This window comes from Cyprinus carpio, chromosome B9 (genome assembly GCF_018340385.1).
Source record: "Cyprinus carpio isolate SPL01 chromosome B9, ASM1834038v1, whole genome shotgun sequence".
Taxonomy (NCBI): Eukaryota; Metazoa; Chordata; class Actinopteri; order Cypriniformes; family Cyprinidae; genus Cyprinus; species Cyprinus carpio.
In genome coordinates, this window is record NC_056605.1 from 18,881,024 (window position 1) to 18,898,210 (window position 17,187).

The 17,187-nt window shown below is 36.7% G+C and overlaps 1 protein-coding gene across 12 annotated transcripts in view; it reads left to right on the top strand.

The window, feature by feature from the left end:
• Positions 1 to 14,808, top strand: part of lmo7a (LIM domain 7a) — a 44,318-nt gene extending 29,510 nt beyond the window's left edge. For 3 of the 12 annotated variants that reach the window (XM_042731318.1, XM_042731327.1, XM_042731328.1), the window contains 20 exons: positions 35 to 644; positions 1,495 to 1,716; positions 2,045 to 2,159; positions 3,042 to 3,203; positions 4,072 to 4,247; positions 4,339 to 4,402; positions 4,748 to 4,798; positions 4,947 to 4,979; positions 6,639 to 6,664; positions 6,893 to 7,000; positions 7,439 to 7,531; positions 7,806 to 8,185; positions 9,340 to 9,396; positions 9,563 to 9,618; positions 9,796 to 9,954; positions 10,727 to 10,916; positions 11,038 to 11,289; positions 12,131 to 12,239; positions 13,915 to 14,017; positions 14,112 to 14,808. In XM_042731318.1, coding sequence (XP_042587252.1) covers positions 35 to 644; positions 1,495 to 1,716; positions 2,045 to 2,159; positions 3,042 to 3,203; positions 4,072 to 4,247; positions 4,339 to 4,402; positions 4,748 to 4,798; positions 4,947 to 4,979; positions 6,639 to 6,664; positions 6,893 to 7,000; positions 7,439 to 7,531; positions 7,806 to 8,185; positions 9,340 to 9,396; positions 9,563 to 9,618; positions 9,796 to 9,954; positions 10,727 to 10,916; positions 11,038 to 11,289; positions 12,131 to 12,239; positions 13,915 to 14,017; positions 14,112 to 14,134 — 2,989 coding nt within the window. In that variant the 3' untranslated portion in view covers positions 14,135 to 14,808. The remainder of the gene's footprint in view (positions 1 to 34; positions 645 to 1,494; positions 1,717 to 2,044; positions 2,160 to 3,041; positions 3,204 to 4,071; positions 4,248 to 4,338; positions 4,403 to 4,747; positions 4,799 to 4,946; positions 4,980 to 6,638; positions 6,665 to 6,892; positions 7,001 to 7,438; positions 7,532 to 7,805; positions 8,186 to 9,339; positions 9,397 to 9,562; positions 9,619 to 9,795; positions 9,955 to 10,726; positions 10,917 to 11,037; positions 11,290 to 12,130; positions 12,240 to 13,914; positions 14,018 to 14,111) is intronic. The other 9 variants (XM_042731322.1, XM_042731320.1, XM_042731325.1 and 6 more) reach the window with 9 other exon arrangements.
• Positions 14,809 to 17,187: the final 2,379 nt, after the last annotated feature.

The following is a 17,187-nucleotide window of genomic DNA, read 5'->3' on the forward strand; positions in this document are numbered from 1 at the left end:
CTTGTCCTGCCTCTCTCACTCTGCCCATATTCAGAGAGAGCCGACAGCAAAGCAACTACAGGGACAGCTTTAACTCCATCTCTGATGATGTCTTCGAAGAACCTGTACCCCGAAGCAGAACTCTGCCAGCACGTAGCTACACCATTGACACCCCTTACACCCCCAAGGACAAACCTTCAGTACCCTCCATTCCAACTCTGAGAGAAAAGGAACCTGTCGCTGGCACTCTGGCATCAGATCAGACAGATTTTCATACCAGACGTGATCGCTCCAGCCCAGATATCCCACTGAAAATTGAGGAGAGCCATACAACGATCCAAAGCCTTCTGGACGATCCAGTTCCTGCGTTGTCCAGCAGCAACACCAGCCTGATCAAGCCCACCAGCGTCAGTAAAACCAGCAGCGTTCTCAGCAGCTCGGAGTTGATTAGCAACACTAAGCCAGTCGAGAACTCCAGCGGCCCCATTAGCTCTTTGTATAAACCCAATTCAATGGATACAAAGCAGTCTGGGCTGGATCAAGTTTCTGCCTCCCTCCCCAGGAGCTACCAGAGATCAGATAGCGCAAGACTCACCTCTGTAGTCACGCCCAGGCCATTCGGCACAAAATCCAACCGAATCGCCTCCCTTCCCAGAGCATTCACGGTGAGTGGGCCTGCTTGGTCTCAAACATCCTGACCTGTTTGACTGGCTTGTTTTTTTTTTAGTGAATAAACTTCTGAGAACATTGTACTACTCACCGTAGTGTGTGATCAATTTACAGTGAAATACTGATGTAATTACAGCTCATATGAATTATAAAGCATCTAAATGAGGTACATACCTAGAGTAAAACCATAAAGTGGAAGTCAGATTTTTTGAGAAAGCATAACATCTCATTAGGGAGTGCAACAATCTGGCTCTAGAAGTAAAAATTCATTCATTTTCTTCATAGATTTTTTTAACGATAACTTTTAAAAACACACTGACTATGAATAACAAGGTTGTTATTTAATGGTATATGTTTTTGTTGTTGGCTAGCATTATTTTAAGTTTTTAAATAACTGTGTTTAACAGTGGAATTCCTGGTGACAAACTACATTTACCATTTATCTTCAAAAAAACTAAAAATCAGGGAATCAAAACAAGCAAATCACACCAAAAGCACTCTTTAGTGTCCACTCGTTCCCATAAAGCATTGAGAATGACGTAATCAAGTCAATTTCTGAATTCTATCAAAACTACTAAAGCTGTTAAGTTGCATTTTTGCACCTTTGCCTATTTGCTTCAAATCAAAGTTTTTTGATTTACATCATATAATAAATGAATGGGGCAAAATCTTATCAGGGCCTCTAAAAAGTAAAAGTAGTACTCTATTCCTCTGTTTGAGATATTTAAACCAAACTAGTCTCATATTTAAAATGATAAGTTACGATCTAGTCTACATTATTAACGATAACAGCAAATAGAGTTCAGATTGGTTGTGAAAATAATTATGATATCAAAAACCTTTTAGGTGGACGACTCTCTTAAACGCACAAATGGAGAAACAGATAGCATCAAGAAAACTGCAATTTCTAACCGATATGCTCAGTATGTGAAAGAGGATGAAGATATTTCCCAGGAAAGTCCTGTGCAAAGCAGTGAGGAAGAGGAGAAAACCCCATCTCCTGTCCCTCCGGTCCACAGACTGTCCCCCCTGCCCAAATCTCCATCCCCGTCCATCCCTTCTAATGAGGTACTGCAAGACTCTCAAGTCACAAATTTCTTCTACACACTTGTTTTCTAAAGCTAAAGTAAATTCCATTTGCACAGATACACAAGCACTTTATATTCCTTAAATTTAAGCATTTTAAAGCAACACTTCGGGTGCAGAGTTGCCCTTTTCTGTCCATTTGGCTGTAAATGTGGTCACACTCATCAAATGTATTTTATTGTAAGTTTTAATAGCAACACTCCCGAAACCATTTTATAATTTATGGTCATACTGAAGAAGATGCATTTAGCATAGTAAACCACAAATCACTTTATTTTCTGTGTAGAACTGACCTGTCTATGTCTTCCAGGTGGACTACAGTGAGATGAGGATCAGCCTGAACCAGAAACCCAACAGCAGCCGGGACTTTGGCTTTCAGAGCAACTGGGACTCCACAGGGGTCCGTGTCAAATCTGTAGTTCCAGGTAAAAGAAACATATAACATCCTAAGAAAAAAAGGTGCTCAGTAATGTACTGCACAGTGAATTAATGAAGCATAAAGTACAGGCTCTACCTGCAGCTTCAGAGAGCATCTGCTGCTGAAAAAACACACTGCTGCTACAGTAGTCTACAGTATATAGAGCAGATTTGTTTCTAGGTTGGTTCTGATGAGCCTCTAGTTTACATGACTCTGAATCAGAGGCGGACAGTAGTGAAGTATTTTTACTCTGCTTTAAAAGTACTTTTCAAGTGTGTGTACTTTATCAGTCTTTTTCTTTAGAAAACTTTACTTCACAACATTCCAAAGCATAATACTGTACTTTTTACTGCACTACATTTCATATTAAAAATCATTTCATACTTAATTACATTAGAAAATCTATTACTTTCTTACATTTACTCAAGAAAAAGTAATTCAAAGATTTACTTGAGTACAAGAAATAACATTTTTAATGTTCTTTAATTTTAAAGGTAAAACAAACAACGACTTTTATTTATGAAATGTAGTGCATTAAAAAGTATGGCATTATGCTTTGGAATGTAATGAAGTAAAGGTTTCCAAAGAAAAACACTTTGATAAACTACAGATTCTTTTTGAATTTACTTGAGTAAAGTAAAAATACTTCGCTACTGTCCATCTCTGCTCTGAATTTGTTGTTATCACAGTTAGAGGTTCATTTAGCATTTGGCACTTGCATTTGTTATTACATTTAGCTTTAAAAACTGCATGCTTGATTATTGTGTGTGTGTGTGTGTGTGTGTGTGTGTGTGTGTGTGTGTGTGTGTGTGTGTGTGTGTGTGTGTGTGTGTGTGTGTGTGTGTGTGTGTGTGTGTGTGTGTGTGTGTGTGTGTGTGTGTGAGAGAAGGCAGCCCAGCTGAGCTCGGTCAAGTGAAGGTTGGAGATGAGATCCTTACAGTGAACGGCCGCATGGTGGCAGACATGAGCTATACTGAGTGGAAGAACAGTATGGAGGAGGCCTTGCAGCAGGGTAGTCTGTTTATGGACATCCGCAGACATGGCAAGAATAGTAAGTCTACACCATCTCTTTGAGTGCAGCACTCTCATACTTCACCTGAGTAAATGACCACAAGAGGCCTGGAAAAAGCTTCCGAAGTTAACCAAAAGCAGCAGAAATAACATTACCAGACACTTTTCTATGCATATAGCACACTAAGTTCCTCTGTTCTGGGTTGACCCTGTAGTTAAAAATAGAATATACAGTAGTAGTAAAGTGCACATAGTGTATCAAATTATGTTTTTCAGTTGTGTGTTTGGTTGCTGGTTTTCTTTGTTCACTTTTTTTCTTTTAAAGGAAAGTTCACTCAAAAAATAAAAATGAAAAATTAAATACTGTCATTAATACATATTTTATACATTAAGGATTATTATATATTATATTACATATATTTCCACCTCTATGCTGCCACCTCTTACATTATATTTTACACTGATATAGTGGACTGTCAAGCTCATTTGTGTGCACAAAATTCAGTTGTGGAGCACATCTTTTAATTTATGTGTTCCACTGAACGAAATAACACATTTTAACTGTAATAGTTTTTGGCCCCAAATGTTTGGGTGATCTATTCCTTTATTGTCTACTTTTCCCTGGCCTGGTGTCTACAGTATTTGTGGTATGCCTTTATTTCTTCCTAAACAGTGTGCTTTATTTCTCATTATCTTGGTTTCTAAAGTTTGTGGTTCTTGATAACATCAGAGGTTCATATTTTCAGTGTTTACTAGCAGGCTTATGGTTTGTGACTGAAGCCATGGCAGGGGAAGGTGGTCTGTCTTTCATCCCCACTATTTAGAATATAGTATTATGTCTGTAGTCGTACATCTGTTTTCAATCTGTGTTTTTGAAATAAATGATTTTGTTGACATGCCACAATCAGACTGGGGCAGAGACCTACCTTCCCTTCCATTTAAAAGCCATAAGACCATCAATCTGACCAGTCTGGATCCTCTAGGTCCCTCCGAGCCATACCTCAGCACCAACCTGGATTTCACATCCCAACAAACCAAGGATATGGTCGTGAAAACTGTGAATGTCAGCTCACAGTCTGGCAATGTAAGCAGACTATTATATATGATACTTAATTAGGATTTATTTTAATGCTTCTTTATTATACTAAAAAGATGACCTCTTATTTTTTTCACAGAATTATGGTTTGAATGGGATAAATGGTGGTTTCCATGAGGATTCAGAGACTTCGAATAATAAAGGTAAATTACTTTTTTCAGCTAATTGCTTGGAAACATTCTGTGACGCTTTTTTTGTAGTTTGTTTCTGTGCCTGTTTTATTAAATGCATGTTGTGCAGAAAAGTTGTGAAAAAAATGAATCTTGTTTCATAGCTTGACAAGATTGCTTGTTTTTGATTAACTTAAACTAGCCAAAAGTAAAAAATAGAATAAAGATAGCCAAGCACTGTGCACATATAATGTTTACATTTCTACAAAAAAGCATTGTGAATTAAGAATGAATTGCTAAATCTAGTTCCCCAGGGCACCTGGAACTTTTTCCTTTGTACAGATTCAACAGCTTCTAACATCTTTATCTCCCATGTAGAATCCATTACTTTGAAAAACTTAAAAAGGAGATCAGAGTTTTTTGAACAAGGTAACAGAACAGCATCAGTTAAGTGCTGGTGCGTTCAGGCTTTGTGTTTGGGGGGCTGTGGGTAAACCGCTAAGTCTTCATCCTGCCATCCTCATCCTCCTCCTTCTAGCAGAAGCCCCTCATAACCTCTGTGCTCTTCCCTCTGCAGGGCTCACAGTCAGTTCTCTGGTCTACCTCTGTGGTAAAGGGGGGTTGAGTGTGCAGTGTCCACTTCCATTTCAAACTCTGACATGCTGTCTACAGGAGTCTGAGGAGTTTTAATAAGTAGAGGAAACTTCATGAGTAAATAGTGCAGTAGTTCACCCAAAATGACAACTGTGTTATTATTTACTCACCATCATATGTGACCCTGGACCACAAAACCAGTCTTAAGTCGATGGGGTATATTTGTAGCAACAGCCAAAAAAATATATTGTATGGGTCAAAATTATTGATTTTTCTTTCATGCCAAAAATCATTAGGACATTATGTAAAGATCATGTTCCATGAAGATATTGTGTAAATTTCCTACTGTTAATATATCAAAACATAATTTTTGATTAGTAATATGCATTGCTAAGAACTTCATTTGGACAACTTGAAATTTTTTGCAACCTCAGATTCCAGATTTTCAAATAGTTGTATCTCGGCCAAATCTTGTCCGACCATAACAAACCATACATCAATGGAAAGCTTATTTATTCAGCTTTCAGATGATTTACACTTATGACTGGTTTTGTGGTCCAGGGTTACATGTTCTTCCAAAGACACCTATGACAAAAGGAGAACATTTGAATACCAATTTCCTTTTTTTCAGTGTAATCACAATTAATGTGACCTGAAGCTATCAGGCTTTAAAACTGACACAAAAAGCACCATAAAATATCATAAAAATGGTCCACACAAGTAAATTCCAAGCCTTCTGAAGTTTAGTTTCCTTTAGTTAGTATTATAACTCTATATAAATAATACTAAAATAGTACTGGTTCTGTTTGAAATGACATAAGAATGAGTAAATTATGAAACAAATTCAAATTTGTTGCATCACCAATGATTGTTATTGCTTACATCGCCTCAGATCATAAAACCTTATAAAAAAAATCATGACCTTTGGTTGCATTTTCACTATCAGTGCAAACAAACTTAAAAGTTTTTTTTTTCCATTTTCTCTTTTGTTGTCATGCTCTTGAAGACCTCTTAAAGACAGCATGTCAGGAACCATACCAACATACAAAGCACTCTAAAAAAAATAAATAGGAAACTGCATCAGAGGGATAGACAGTCCATATCTTGCTGATAGCTGCCACATTAATATAATATCAGAGAATTTCCCCATAGGCATAAATGAAAGAATTCAGGATGAGACAGATATGAATATGAGGCTGTACTACCCTCTCACACTCAAGTCAGCCTTGCTGTATATCCCTGATTATCAGAGCAGCTCAGGCAAAGGAATCAGTAATCAGTGTGGAGTGTGTTGGTATTGTGTTGTGAATGTGAATAGTGCATGCTGTGCTGGACATTGATGCGGGGTTTGGTTTTACTAATAACCAGTGTTTCTTGCATGTGACATTGCATTTGAAGACTGGCCAAATGTATTTATGCATTATTCATTTGGTTTGGTTATTGAAGACTTTGCATGTGTTTGTTTATTCAAGCCATTGCATGTGGTTTTAATTTAACATTTATTTATGGAGCTGTTGGGTTATGGGTTTCTTATTTGAACAGATATTATCCTATGAGATATTTGGGATGGAATCCTGTTCATGTGTTCCCTTCATGCTATAAAGAAGGGTTTCATTAAAAATATAGGCTACAATGTATTTATTGAGAAGAATCTAATTGTAGCTGGTTTTTACAGGTGGATCGGATACAGCAATATCAAATGTAAGTTGTTTCATATGTTTTCTTTTAATCAAACCACTGTTGTTGACATGCATATGATCTGATTAAGTGAATTATATAGTTTAATCCATAATACTGCTTGCTGTTTTGGGGCCTGGCTCTTTTTGGATCTTTAACAAGACAATGTGATCATGCAAGGTCTTAGAAAGGTTCTGTGTGATATTTTATTTGGTTGGTTCCAATAATTAAAAGCATTTTCTGTGTCTGTAGCTGCCCGTTCCCTCCATCACTGCATCCACTACCCGCTGGTCCTGGGACCCCGAAGAAGAGCGCAAACGGCAGGAGAAATGGCAGAAAGAGCAGGAGCGTTTGCTGCAGGTAAATATTATAGTATCTGTGAACCGAATTATGTTGGGTAAAATAGAGTTATAGTATTTAAATGAATTGGTTTATTCATTTAAATGAATTAGATTATTTTATTCTTGAGATTGTAGAAATTAGTTAAACTAGGATACATTTTGTTCTACTAATTGGCATACAAACTCAAGTTTGCTGTTGTGTTTCTTGAATACAAAACTTATATACCCATCAATTATACCAAAAAAACAAAAAAAAAAACTACAATATTATCCTGTTTTATTTGTTATTGCATATCTAATAAATATCCATAATAATTTCTAAAACTGTGCGTAAACTGGTGGCAAACTAATTCATTGTTTGTTAATAAAAGCCAAAAGCACTGTGTAATTATGCATTTTGTAATTTTGAAGCATTGATTAACTACAATCAGTGGTCTTTTCTTTTTTGCTTGCTGAAGAGAAGTACAAAAAGGACCAAGAAAAACTGGATGAGGAGTGGAGGAAGGCACAGCAAGAGCTTGAGAAGGAGAACTTCAAAAAACATGAGGAGGTATATTTAATATTTGATTTATCATAACCAATGCAAGTCAGTGTTTTACGGATGCCTTAGCAATAATTAGATCATATCCACGAGAGAATGTATATTCAAATAAACAAATTCATAAATAACAGAATTCAGGAAAATAACCTGAATTTAACATGATTTACCCTTTTCAAAGGTTCATATAAGCCATTTTTATGATGATTTTGCTGAAAACTATTATTTTATACACTGTCACTGTCAAACACCAAAAAGAAACAATCTCCTGATTGCTGTTAAACAGGAGATGTGGCGTTTAGAGGAAGAGAGGAGGAAAAGAGAGGAACAAGAGCGCCTTGAGGAAGAGAAGAAGAAGAGAGAAGAAGAGGAGAGGAAAAAAAGAGAACAGGAGAGGCTGCGTTTAGAGGAAGAGAGGAGAAAACAAGAAGAACAAGAGCGCCTTGAGGAAGAGAAGAAGAAGAGAGAAGAAGAGGAGAGGAAAAAAAGAGAACAGGAGAGGCTGCGTTTAGAGGAAGAGAGGAGGAAGAGGGAGGAACAAGAGCACCTTGAGGAACTGAGGAGGAACAGAGAAGAGGAAGAGCGCCTCCTTCAGGAAAAAGAAAGGAATAGAAGAGAGGAGGAGAGGAGGCGACTGGAGGAGCAGAAGAGAAGACAGGAGCAAGAGTGAGTTTGATCATTTCAGCAGTCTCAGTACTTTAATTTTTGTCCCATCTCTCATTATCTGTGGCATACTGATATGTATTTCCTCAAGCATGCATGTCAGTTTTGTTTACTTCCAGAACAATAACATGAAGGAATGGCACTGAATATCATGCTTGACAAATGCTGCTTAAAATACCAAAGTGACCTGACTAAACTAACATTGTCTGTGTTAGGGCTGGGCAGCATGACACTATAAATTTTCAATACCTTCTATGCGTCGGCTGATATGTATGTATCAGTGAGCAGGGCTGCTTTGCATTGTTAAATGAATGGAAACAATGATGTTGTTATGCTAAAGAAATACAATTTTCAGTAATTTTAGCTGAAGTATGGTCACAGGTGTATTCGGCTCATTTATTCATTCATTCATTCAAGTCTAAATTTAGAGTTGGTGATATAACGAAATAAGATCAAATAACTTTCATTTATAGAATATTTAATTCAGTGACTTACCAAAAAGCAATACCACGTTGTTATTTAATAGTATCGTCGAAAAGTGTAGTTAGTAATAATTTTAAATGTTTTTTTTTTTTTAAAGAAGTGTCTTTAGCTCACCAAGGCTGCATTTACAAATTTAGTGAAATATTCAAAAAATTTAAAATAACTTCTAATTTTCTAATGCTAATATATTTTAAAATGTCCAGTCTTCAGTGTCACATGATTCTTCAGAAATCATTCTAATATACTGATTTGATGCTTATGATACATTTCATATTATTATCAACGTTAAAGACATTTTTTCAGGATTCTCTGATGAATAGAAAGTTCAAAAGAACAGCTTTTTTAAATATATTTTTTTGTAATATTATATTAGTGTATCAGTGTAGAATTCGTTTAGTAATTTATTATAGTAACATATTAATTGTTAGTGTAAAACACATTTTTCATAATTTTTACAGCAAAAATGTATATATGCTGATACATGCTGATACTGCAATATAAAATACTCATACAAAAAATAAACATTCTATTAATAAATACCATCTCCATTCTTTTTTTTAGTCTTACTAAACTAATGCATTATTAACCAGACTAATTTGTCTTCTATTAATGTTGTTCAATCATGACTAAATGAACATCTGCTTGTCTGTGCTGATTCTGCTGTTTGGCCACAGTAAGGTGGACTCCTTTGGCTATACCAATGTTTACCCTCAATTATCCTACTCACACAGGTAATAGGACTCTGCTGTTTGCACTCCCATTTGTATTTAATAAATACAATTTAATTAATTGTGCTTTCAGGCTATGCATCCATATAGGATTTATACATGATTAAGATCTTTCATCTGTATGTTTATCAGACGGAGTCATCTTTTTTTCTTCCAATTTGGTTTGCAGATCTATTTCCAAATCAACTCCAGAACTTGATGAGGTTGCAAAACCAGATATTAAAGGTCAGTGCAGCTTTTATCTTTTCTCTAAACCTTTATGTGCTTCTATTGTTCTTTTGACAAATGAGGAGCAGCTGAGACAGCATCGTGTCAGATTCCTCAAGAGCATGTTGTCAGTGGGCCACACATTGTAAGGGCTGGAGTTAGATTTGGTGCTGTAGAGTCTGCGGCTCTCTGCAGGTGTGTACGGCAGACACAGGGGTTTGGCAGGATGGCTGCTGGAAGAGGAACTGAGGCGAAAGAAAAACACTCAGATCCAGAGAGAGCAGGCAGCGAGTGAGCTAGAGCTTGAGAGGAGGAGCATTCTCAATGCCATGAAATACAGAGATCCAGAGAGAGGTGTGCACGGCTCAACCAACGCCAATCAATCAGACCAACCAATCAGCTCGGCCTGATTTATGCAAATTTGACAGATGCAATGGCAGCAAAATCAGTTGAAATCGAGCCTGTGTCCACATGATCAGTGTGCATTTGATTTAAAAACTGTATTATAAAAACGGTGGGGTCCAAAAGTCTGAGACCACTAGTGAAAATGCATCTATTTTCAAATTCTTTAAGTTAATATTTTTTTCTTACAATCATCTAATATGCATTAAACTACCGTTAAAAAGTTTGTTGTCAAGTAATTGATTCTTTTATGCAGCAAGGATGAAACTGATCTAGAGTGACAATAAAGACTTTTACATTGTTACAGAAATATTCTGTAATGCTGTTCTTTTCAACTTTTTGTCCATCAAAGAAACCTGAAAAAAAGTTTCATGGTTTCAACAAAAATATTAAGCAGGACAGTTGTTTTCAACATTGATAATAATGAGGAAAAATTTTTGTTTATTTATTTCTTTATTTTGAGCACAAAATTACCATATTAGAGTGATTTTCGAAGAATTGTGTTTAAGAACATCTGACCGTTTGTGCTGGTTTATTTCCAGGTTTAAATTATATTTTGAATCCCAGATATCCACTGTGGTCTCAAACATTCAGGCCCCACTATATATAATCGGATGAAGAATATCTGAAATCGATTGCTTTTGCTCTTGATGTCTACCAAGTCTATTTACAACTTGCCACTTTGTTGTTAATGGTGATTTGTGTCTGTTGTTGGCTCGAGCAGCGAGCGGTGGTCTGGGTGAGTTCAGTAGAGACTATAAGAAAGAGCCTCATTCTCAGACTGAGGTGGAGAGGCAGCAGATCCTTCATGAAATGAGAAAGAAGACTTCCTTGAACACAGACAACAGCTGGATTCGCCAGCAGAGTGCTGCCAGTGTTACCGCCAAAGAACCGATTGATCTGCCCATTAGGAGGTCAGTACTGGACAGCAGCATTTTTCTTTGCAACAAAATTATCAAATAAAATAAGCAATGAGAAAAATGCAATTGATGTGAGCTTCAAGCATAAAGACTGACAAGCTCACTTTGCTTGCAGAGGCGAGTCTCTTGATAACCTCGATATGCCTCATTCCTCTTGGAGATCATCATGGAGCACATCTAACAGCACCTCGTCCATACCAGACTACAGCCGGCCTCATTCGTCCCTCTCCGGCTCCTCGTCGTACCAGAGTGGACGTCCAGGGTCTGCAACTCTGCAGTCATCTGAGTCCATGAGCTCCCTCAGGCAGTCCTGGTCCCCATCTGCAGCTACACCAGAGCCAGAGCCTCGAGCTCCACCACGGAATAGGTATTCTTCACTAAAAAAAGGAAATTGTCATTGTAATCTAAACACTCTAAAACAGTGGTTCTCAACTGGTAGGTTAATGAAAGCAGAATAATAAAATGAGACTAAATCTGGATAGCAAAACAAAAGGCTTCAACTTCCATATTCCAATCGCTTAATATGTTATGCAGTACTGCTTCTCATGTAAATTAATCTTGTTTTAAGGATATGCAGATATTTTACTGGAAAACAAGTAAACAAAAGATTAATCAGATGTCAGTTTTGGAGGGAATATATCCTTTGGCCTGGTGCTTGTTCTATGTGATTAGCTAATAAATAAATACACTTAAGTTGCTGTCACATTTACCATAGTTTTGTGTATTTTCATGATCAAAATTACGTAATTTCAGTAGGAATCTGTGCGATCTGGAATTTTGCTTGAGGGTGGAGGTTTTTCAAATACAGATTTTGCATCAGATTCAAGATTCAAGTTGGTCACACAAATTGCATTGACCAACAGAAAGCTGCTTGTTTCAAAGTGACATACTGTATGTGTGAGCTGTGCTACACTACTGTCAATGAAAAGTGGACCTATTTGCTTGTATAATTTCACAGAAATTTTGCTGATGTGGCTGCACCATAATACATTTTTGTTGACATTTTGTATGATAAACTATTTTGATACTCTCTTGGGCTTGTGAAACAAAGCCATTTGAGAACTGCAGATCTAAACCATACCACCCAACCATTCCCATGTGTCTCCCATATTCTTGCTGTATTCAAAATGTGTTTTCACCCCACATGAGCCATGGGCTGTGTGTAAGTCTGTGTTGCTGGGCTTCAGATGATGTTTTCTGTAATCTAGGTCAGTGAGTGGCAGGAAAATATGTTCATCCTGTAATACACCACTGGGCAAAGGAGCAGCCATGATCATCGAGTCCCTGGGGCTCTGTTATCATTTGAGTTGTTTCAAGGTGAGCGTTAAGGCTACTCGGAGGTCAGGTCCAGCCTGGCTTCATCAGTGACTAACCTGACTAATGTGCTCTGCCTGCTTTTACGATTATTCTAATCAGTTGTTCTGTGCATGTATAAACTCAATCAAAATGTCAACCCAGAAAATCAAAATGCCAATTCTAGCTGCTTCATGGATAACAGCACTGACAGCACTGCTCTGTGACTTATCTTTCTTTCCTGAAAGACTGTCATTTATTTCTCTTAAATGAGCATAAACCATCAAGAACAAACCATATGCATTCTAAAGGCTGGACTACAAAAATCTGTTTCTGCCAAAACTGAAATATTTGTGATTTTGCTTTTATAACATTGTTGTACTATGAGGATTTTGATTGCATCTGTGCCAAAAATCCCATCGTATGTCGCAGAAACATGTCTTTTTATACCAACCACACATACGTCGTAATTTTACTAGTTATATATTGGTTTAGCACTGCACCACTTTTAGCGTAGACACACGTCATGTATATGCAAATTAGAATAGAATTATAGAGTGAACCTTATTTATTAGCTGCCTGGTGCAGTAAACATTGCGCTATTATAGAGTTCTATTTAAGACATGCCTATGTACATTTTGCAAGTATAATTAATCAAATGTGACCCAGGACCACAAAACCAGTCATAAGGATCGATTTTTTGACATTATACATTAAATAAGCTTTCAATTGATGTATGGTTTGTTATGATCAGACAATATTTGGCTGAGATACAACTATTTGACTATCTGGAATCTGAGGGTGCACAAAAATCTAAATATTGAGAAAATCACATTTAAAGTTGTCCAAATGAAGTTCTTAGCAATGTATATTACTTATATAAAATTAAGTTTTTATATATTTACGGTAGGAAATATCTTCATGGAACATGATCTTTACAAAATATCCTAATGATTTTTGGCATAAAAGAGAAATACATAATTTTGACCCGTACAATGTATTTTTGGCTATTGCTTCAAATAGTTTATGGTCCAGGGTCAAAAATGATGATTAAATAATTGAGTATAATGGGACATATATCTAAAAAAGTTCTGTAATCAAACACACTTTATGTATTTTAACATGCAGTTTATGTGTCTGGTTCATAGTGATGAAGTCTCAGTGAAGTATTCCAAATTGCAATAATCTGCTGTATCTTCCATAGCTTAGCACTTAAAACTGGGAGTGTGCACTGTGCATAATGCGTTTAGCATATTTATATAGTGAATCGAGAGCTAAAACAGCACAGACAAGTATTTGTAAATAAATAATGCTATCAGTGGGCATACTTCATTCTTAAATCTGAATTTCCTCCTGAATTTATTCCAATGCCTTTACCTTCAGCGCAGCTGTATGTGATTCATCTAGAGCTTAATTATCCCTCGCACATCCTCGTCATTCTCCAAATGCCAATCATTTGTATTTCTGCTCATCCTCTCATTCACGTTGCATTGTCCTCCTGCTAATCTTGTTGCCGGGTTATTTCTGGTCCTTTCGGCTGGTGTTATTACTTCAATTTCATATCCTCTTATGCTGCTGCCATTGACCTCAAGCTATGATTCTCTCTCTCTCACTCTTATATGGAGGTGAGTGTGCGATACAACATTACATGGAGGATTCCATCTTTCTAACAATGTGTTCTTTCATCTTGTGTTTGCAGTGCTTTAACTGCAGGTCTGATTTGGGAGGCTCAGAAGCAGGAGCAGAAGTCAGAATACGAAACCAACAGCTCTATTGTAACTCCTGCTATGTGCGACTCAAAAGTAGGCCACACATCTCTGCAATATATGCTGCTCACTTACATAGTTCACCAAGTGATTTCTGATGTTTTTAATGATGATTTTTCTCTCTTTTCAGCTGGGCAGCCCACAGCCATGTGATCTCACAGTACTGCAGCAGATCGAAGAGGAACCAATCACAGACAAGGAACTGTAAACACTATAGGAGCGTGTTGGAGATGTGATGAACATTGGATGATTTAGCCAGCCTTGATTATTCATTGAGCTTCTATTCTTCTTTTTCACTTATGAGAGGGTGAGATTCCTAAGGTTATGTTTATTTGAAAGTATTAGTAATTGTTTGTACAAAAGGGATGTGCATGTACCTTGAATATGAACTATGCATTTGAAAAGATCATCTTTTTCATCATCACTGATTGAATCTTCTGATGACTTCTGGCTGGTTAACTGTGTCTGTATGTTCATGAAAGTGTTTATAGTAATTAATAGAGATCTGCTATTTTATTGTCATTGCTTATTTAGGTTTCTCCTGCAGTCCTTCTATATAATGGTTTGCTGACTAAAATATCCTGTTATTCCACTTCATCTGTGTGCCTTTTTATGTTCTGATGGGAAAAGATGATTAAGGATAAATCCATTAAGACTTTGTTTAAAAGTGGCATGGTTAGTAAGCAGCACTCATGAGTTATATACTCTTTCATTGGTAGCATCTATTTTTATGCATCTGAGCAATTTCTCTGCAGGGGGAAAAAGATTAATCTAGAGCAAAAGCAGTGTACTCAGTTATAATTGTAAATAAAATTTCCAAACTATAATAACTTTCCTGAGTGTGATTTACTTGACTAATCTCTCATTAATTGTATTTTATTTGTCCATTTAAAACTTGTCTGAATCCAGTCTGTTACTGTCTCCAAGTGACATTGGTTCAACTTTCATTGTTTATAGCCTCGTCACAGGGGATTTTCATCCGATACCTTTTCCAACAGTGCATGTATTTTTATCATATTGTAGTATTACAATGCATATCCCGTGATACTTTTCAACGAGTGTGTATTTTTGTTGCAGTTGCCTAATGACATTACATCTGCACACTGCAAACACCTGTTGGGAATTCACTGCTAGTCCTATAAAAGTGAATCTGATGTATCAGGGCCTCAGGAGCATTACAATAATATTATTGTTCAGAATATAAGAGGACAGAAAAAGAGGAGCATTGCAATTCATGCAGTTTATTCTAATAGAGAGCATCAGGTGACTCTCATATGCATGTAGTACTGCCCCTACTAAAAATTAACCATGGTTTTACTATGAATAAAACCAAAAAAACGTGGTTACTATAGTTAAACCACGGTAACCACAAATTAACCATGGTCTTGCTACACTAATGGTATTTGTGGTAAAACTCTGCTTATACAAATGGTAATCAATTTGCCAAGTAAAAACCCGTGCCATAAAACCATGGTTAATGCCACATTGTACATTTTAAAAGCTTCAGATAGCCTTAAGCCCTGCCACATTTTTACTAGCCTATAAAACCATGGTTAATGCCACATTGTACATTTTAAAAGCTTCAGATAGCCTTAAGCCCTATGTTTCTCTCTTTCTCCCCATGTGTATTTTGCTGTCTTTTCTTACCCCGCAGAGAACTTCCGGCTACAATGGCACTTGTCATTTTGACAGTTTGATCACCTGGAGGTAAAAGGTGAGTGGAATGTTTTCCAGATATGGAACATCTAGATAGCTTTTCCTTCCAGCAGGTTCCCACTCAGATTTGTATTTTTAGCTTTATCCACAATTGATAACCTTCTGTATCATCTACAAAATTTACACATCTTGTTGGTTATGTGTTAGCTTACATGGCTACTTATTTATTATTTTTTAATTAGTTTATTTGTAATTGAAGTGCAGTCAGCTGAAGGGGGCGCTGTTGGCCTAGGTGAACAGTTAATTGACCTGTGGAACATGCATAAAGAGATCTTTGAAATTCAGTTAAAGAGGTGCTACAGATGTCCGATCTCATTGTCTGAGTGTCTTTAGTTTGGTGGGTGGAGGGATGGAGGATTTCCTCCTCCACCTGCTCTCTGGACTGATGCTAATTTTAGTCCGCATTATTGATGTCAGCCATGTCTAGTTGCCATGGTTTTAGTTCCTCACTGAACATCACCTGCAAGGCACTGCACTTCTCTAATCTGACATGTTGGATAAATAACACTACAAAGTGACATGGCAAATTTCATTCATACCACTCTAAAGACATTCTTATTTAAAAATTTAAATACTATTTTGGAAGGCTATTTTATTTTATTGAAAGGATCTTTAATGTAAGAAATTTACTTTTTATTTGTATTTATAAAGTTATTTCCCCTATAGTGTTATTTAAGTATTGTTCAGTATTCAGTTAACAGTAACAACACTGGTTTGATTCCAGGATTGTCACTGAAGACGTTTGCCTGCAGCTCTACAGTTTTAGTCAGTTCAGGTAAAAGCAAAGAAGCAAAAGGGCATATTTGTACTATGAATATGCTTACATTATACCATTAAAAGTACTGGTCTGGTATAGCATTTAAGTTGAATGGTACACTAGCCCAGCAAATTAGTATATATTGAAGTTATAAAGACGTGTTTGGAGATCTTAACACCTTCTAGAACATGGTTTCAAAAATTTTATGCTATCTCATCATTGCTCTTTTCAAGTTTATTGTGTTTTGGCTTACTGCTTTTACTACTCTCCTTATCAGTGCCTTTTTCTTAACAAGCTGTTCTTGTGTCATGATAAGCAGAAGTGTCTTATGGCTCTTTGAAAAAGGATTGTTCTATGACCTATTGATGAAGTGACAGGAAATCGAGTTAGATCCTGATGTGTCCCAGACCATGGCTGTAGGCAATAATTTGGATCGATTAAAGAAAAAGAATGTTCCTGCTTTGTCCCGGAGCTGTGGAGACAAACGTGCACTGGCTTTTTATGCAGCTCACATTTCATTTTACAACATACTGGGTTTCCTGAAACACTTCAGTTAATGCAGAGATCTTTTTGGATAGTGATCCTTTTTTGGTAAATTGTACAGCCAGTTAAGTTTTATCCCCCTTTTCTAGTGTTTTCTCATGGCTTGTTATTATCAGACTTTCTGTGCATGAGGCTCCTGTTGTTTTGTGGAGGTGGGTAATATAGTTATTGACTAAAGTGGCCATTAAAC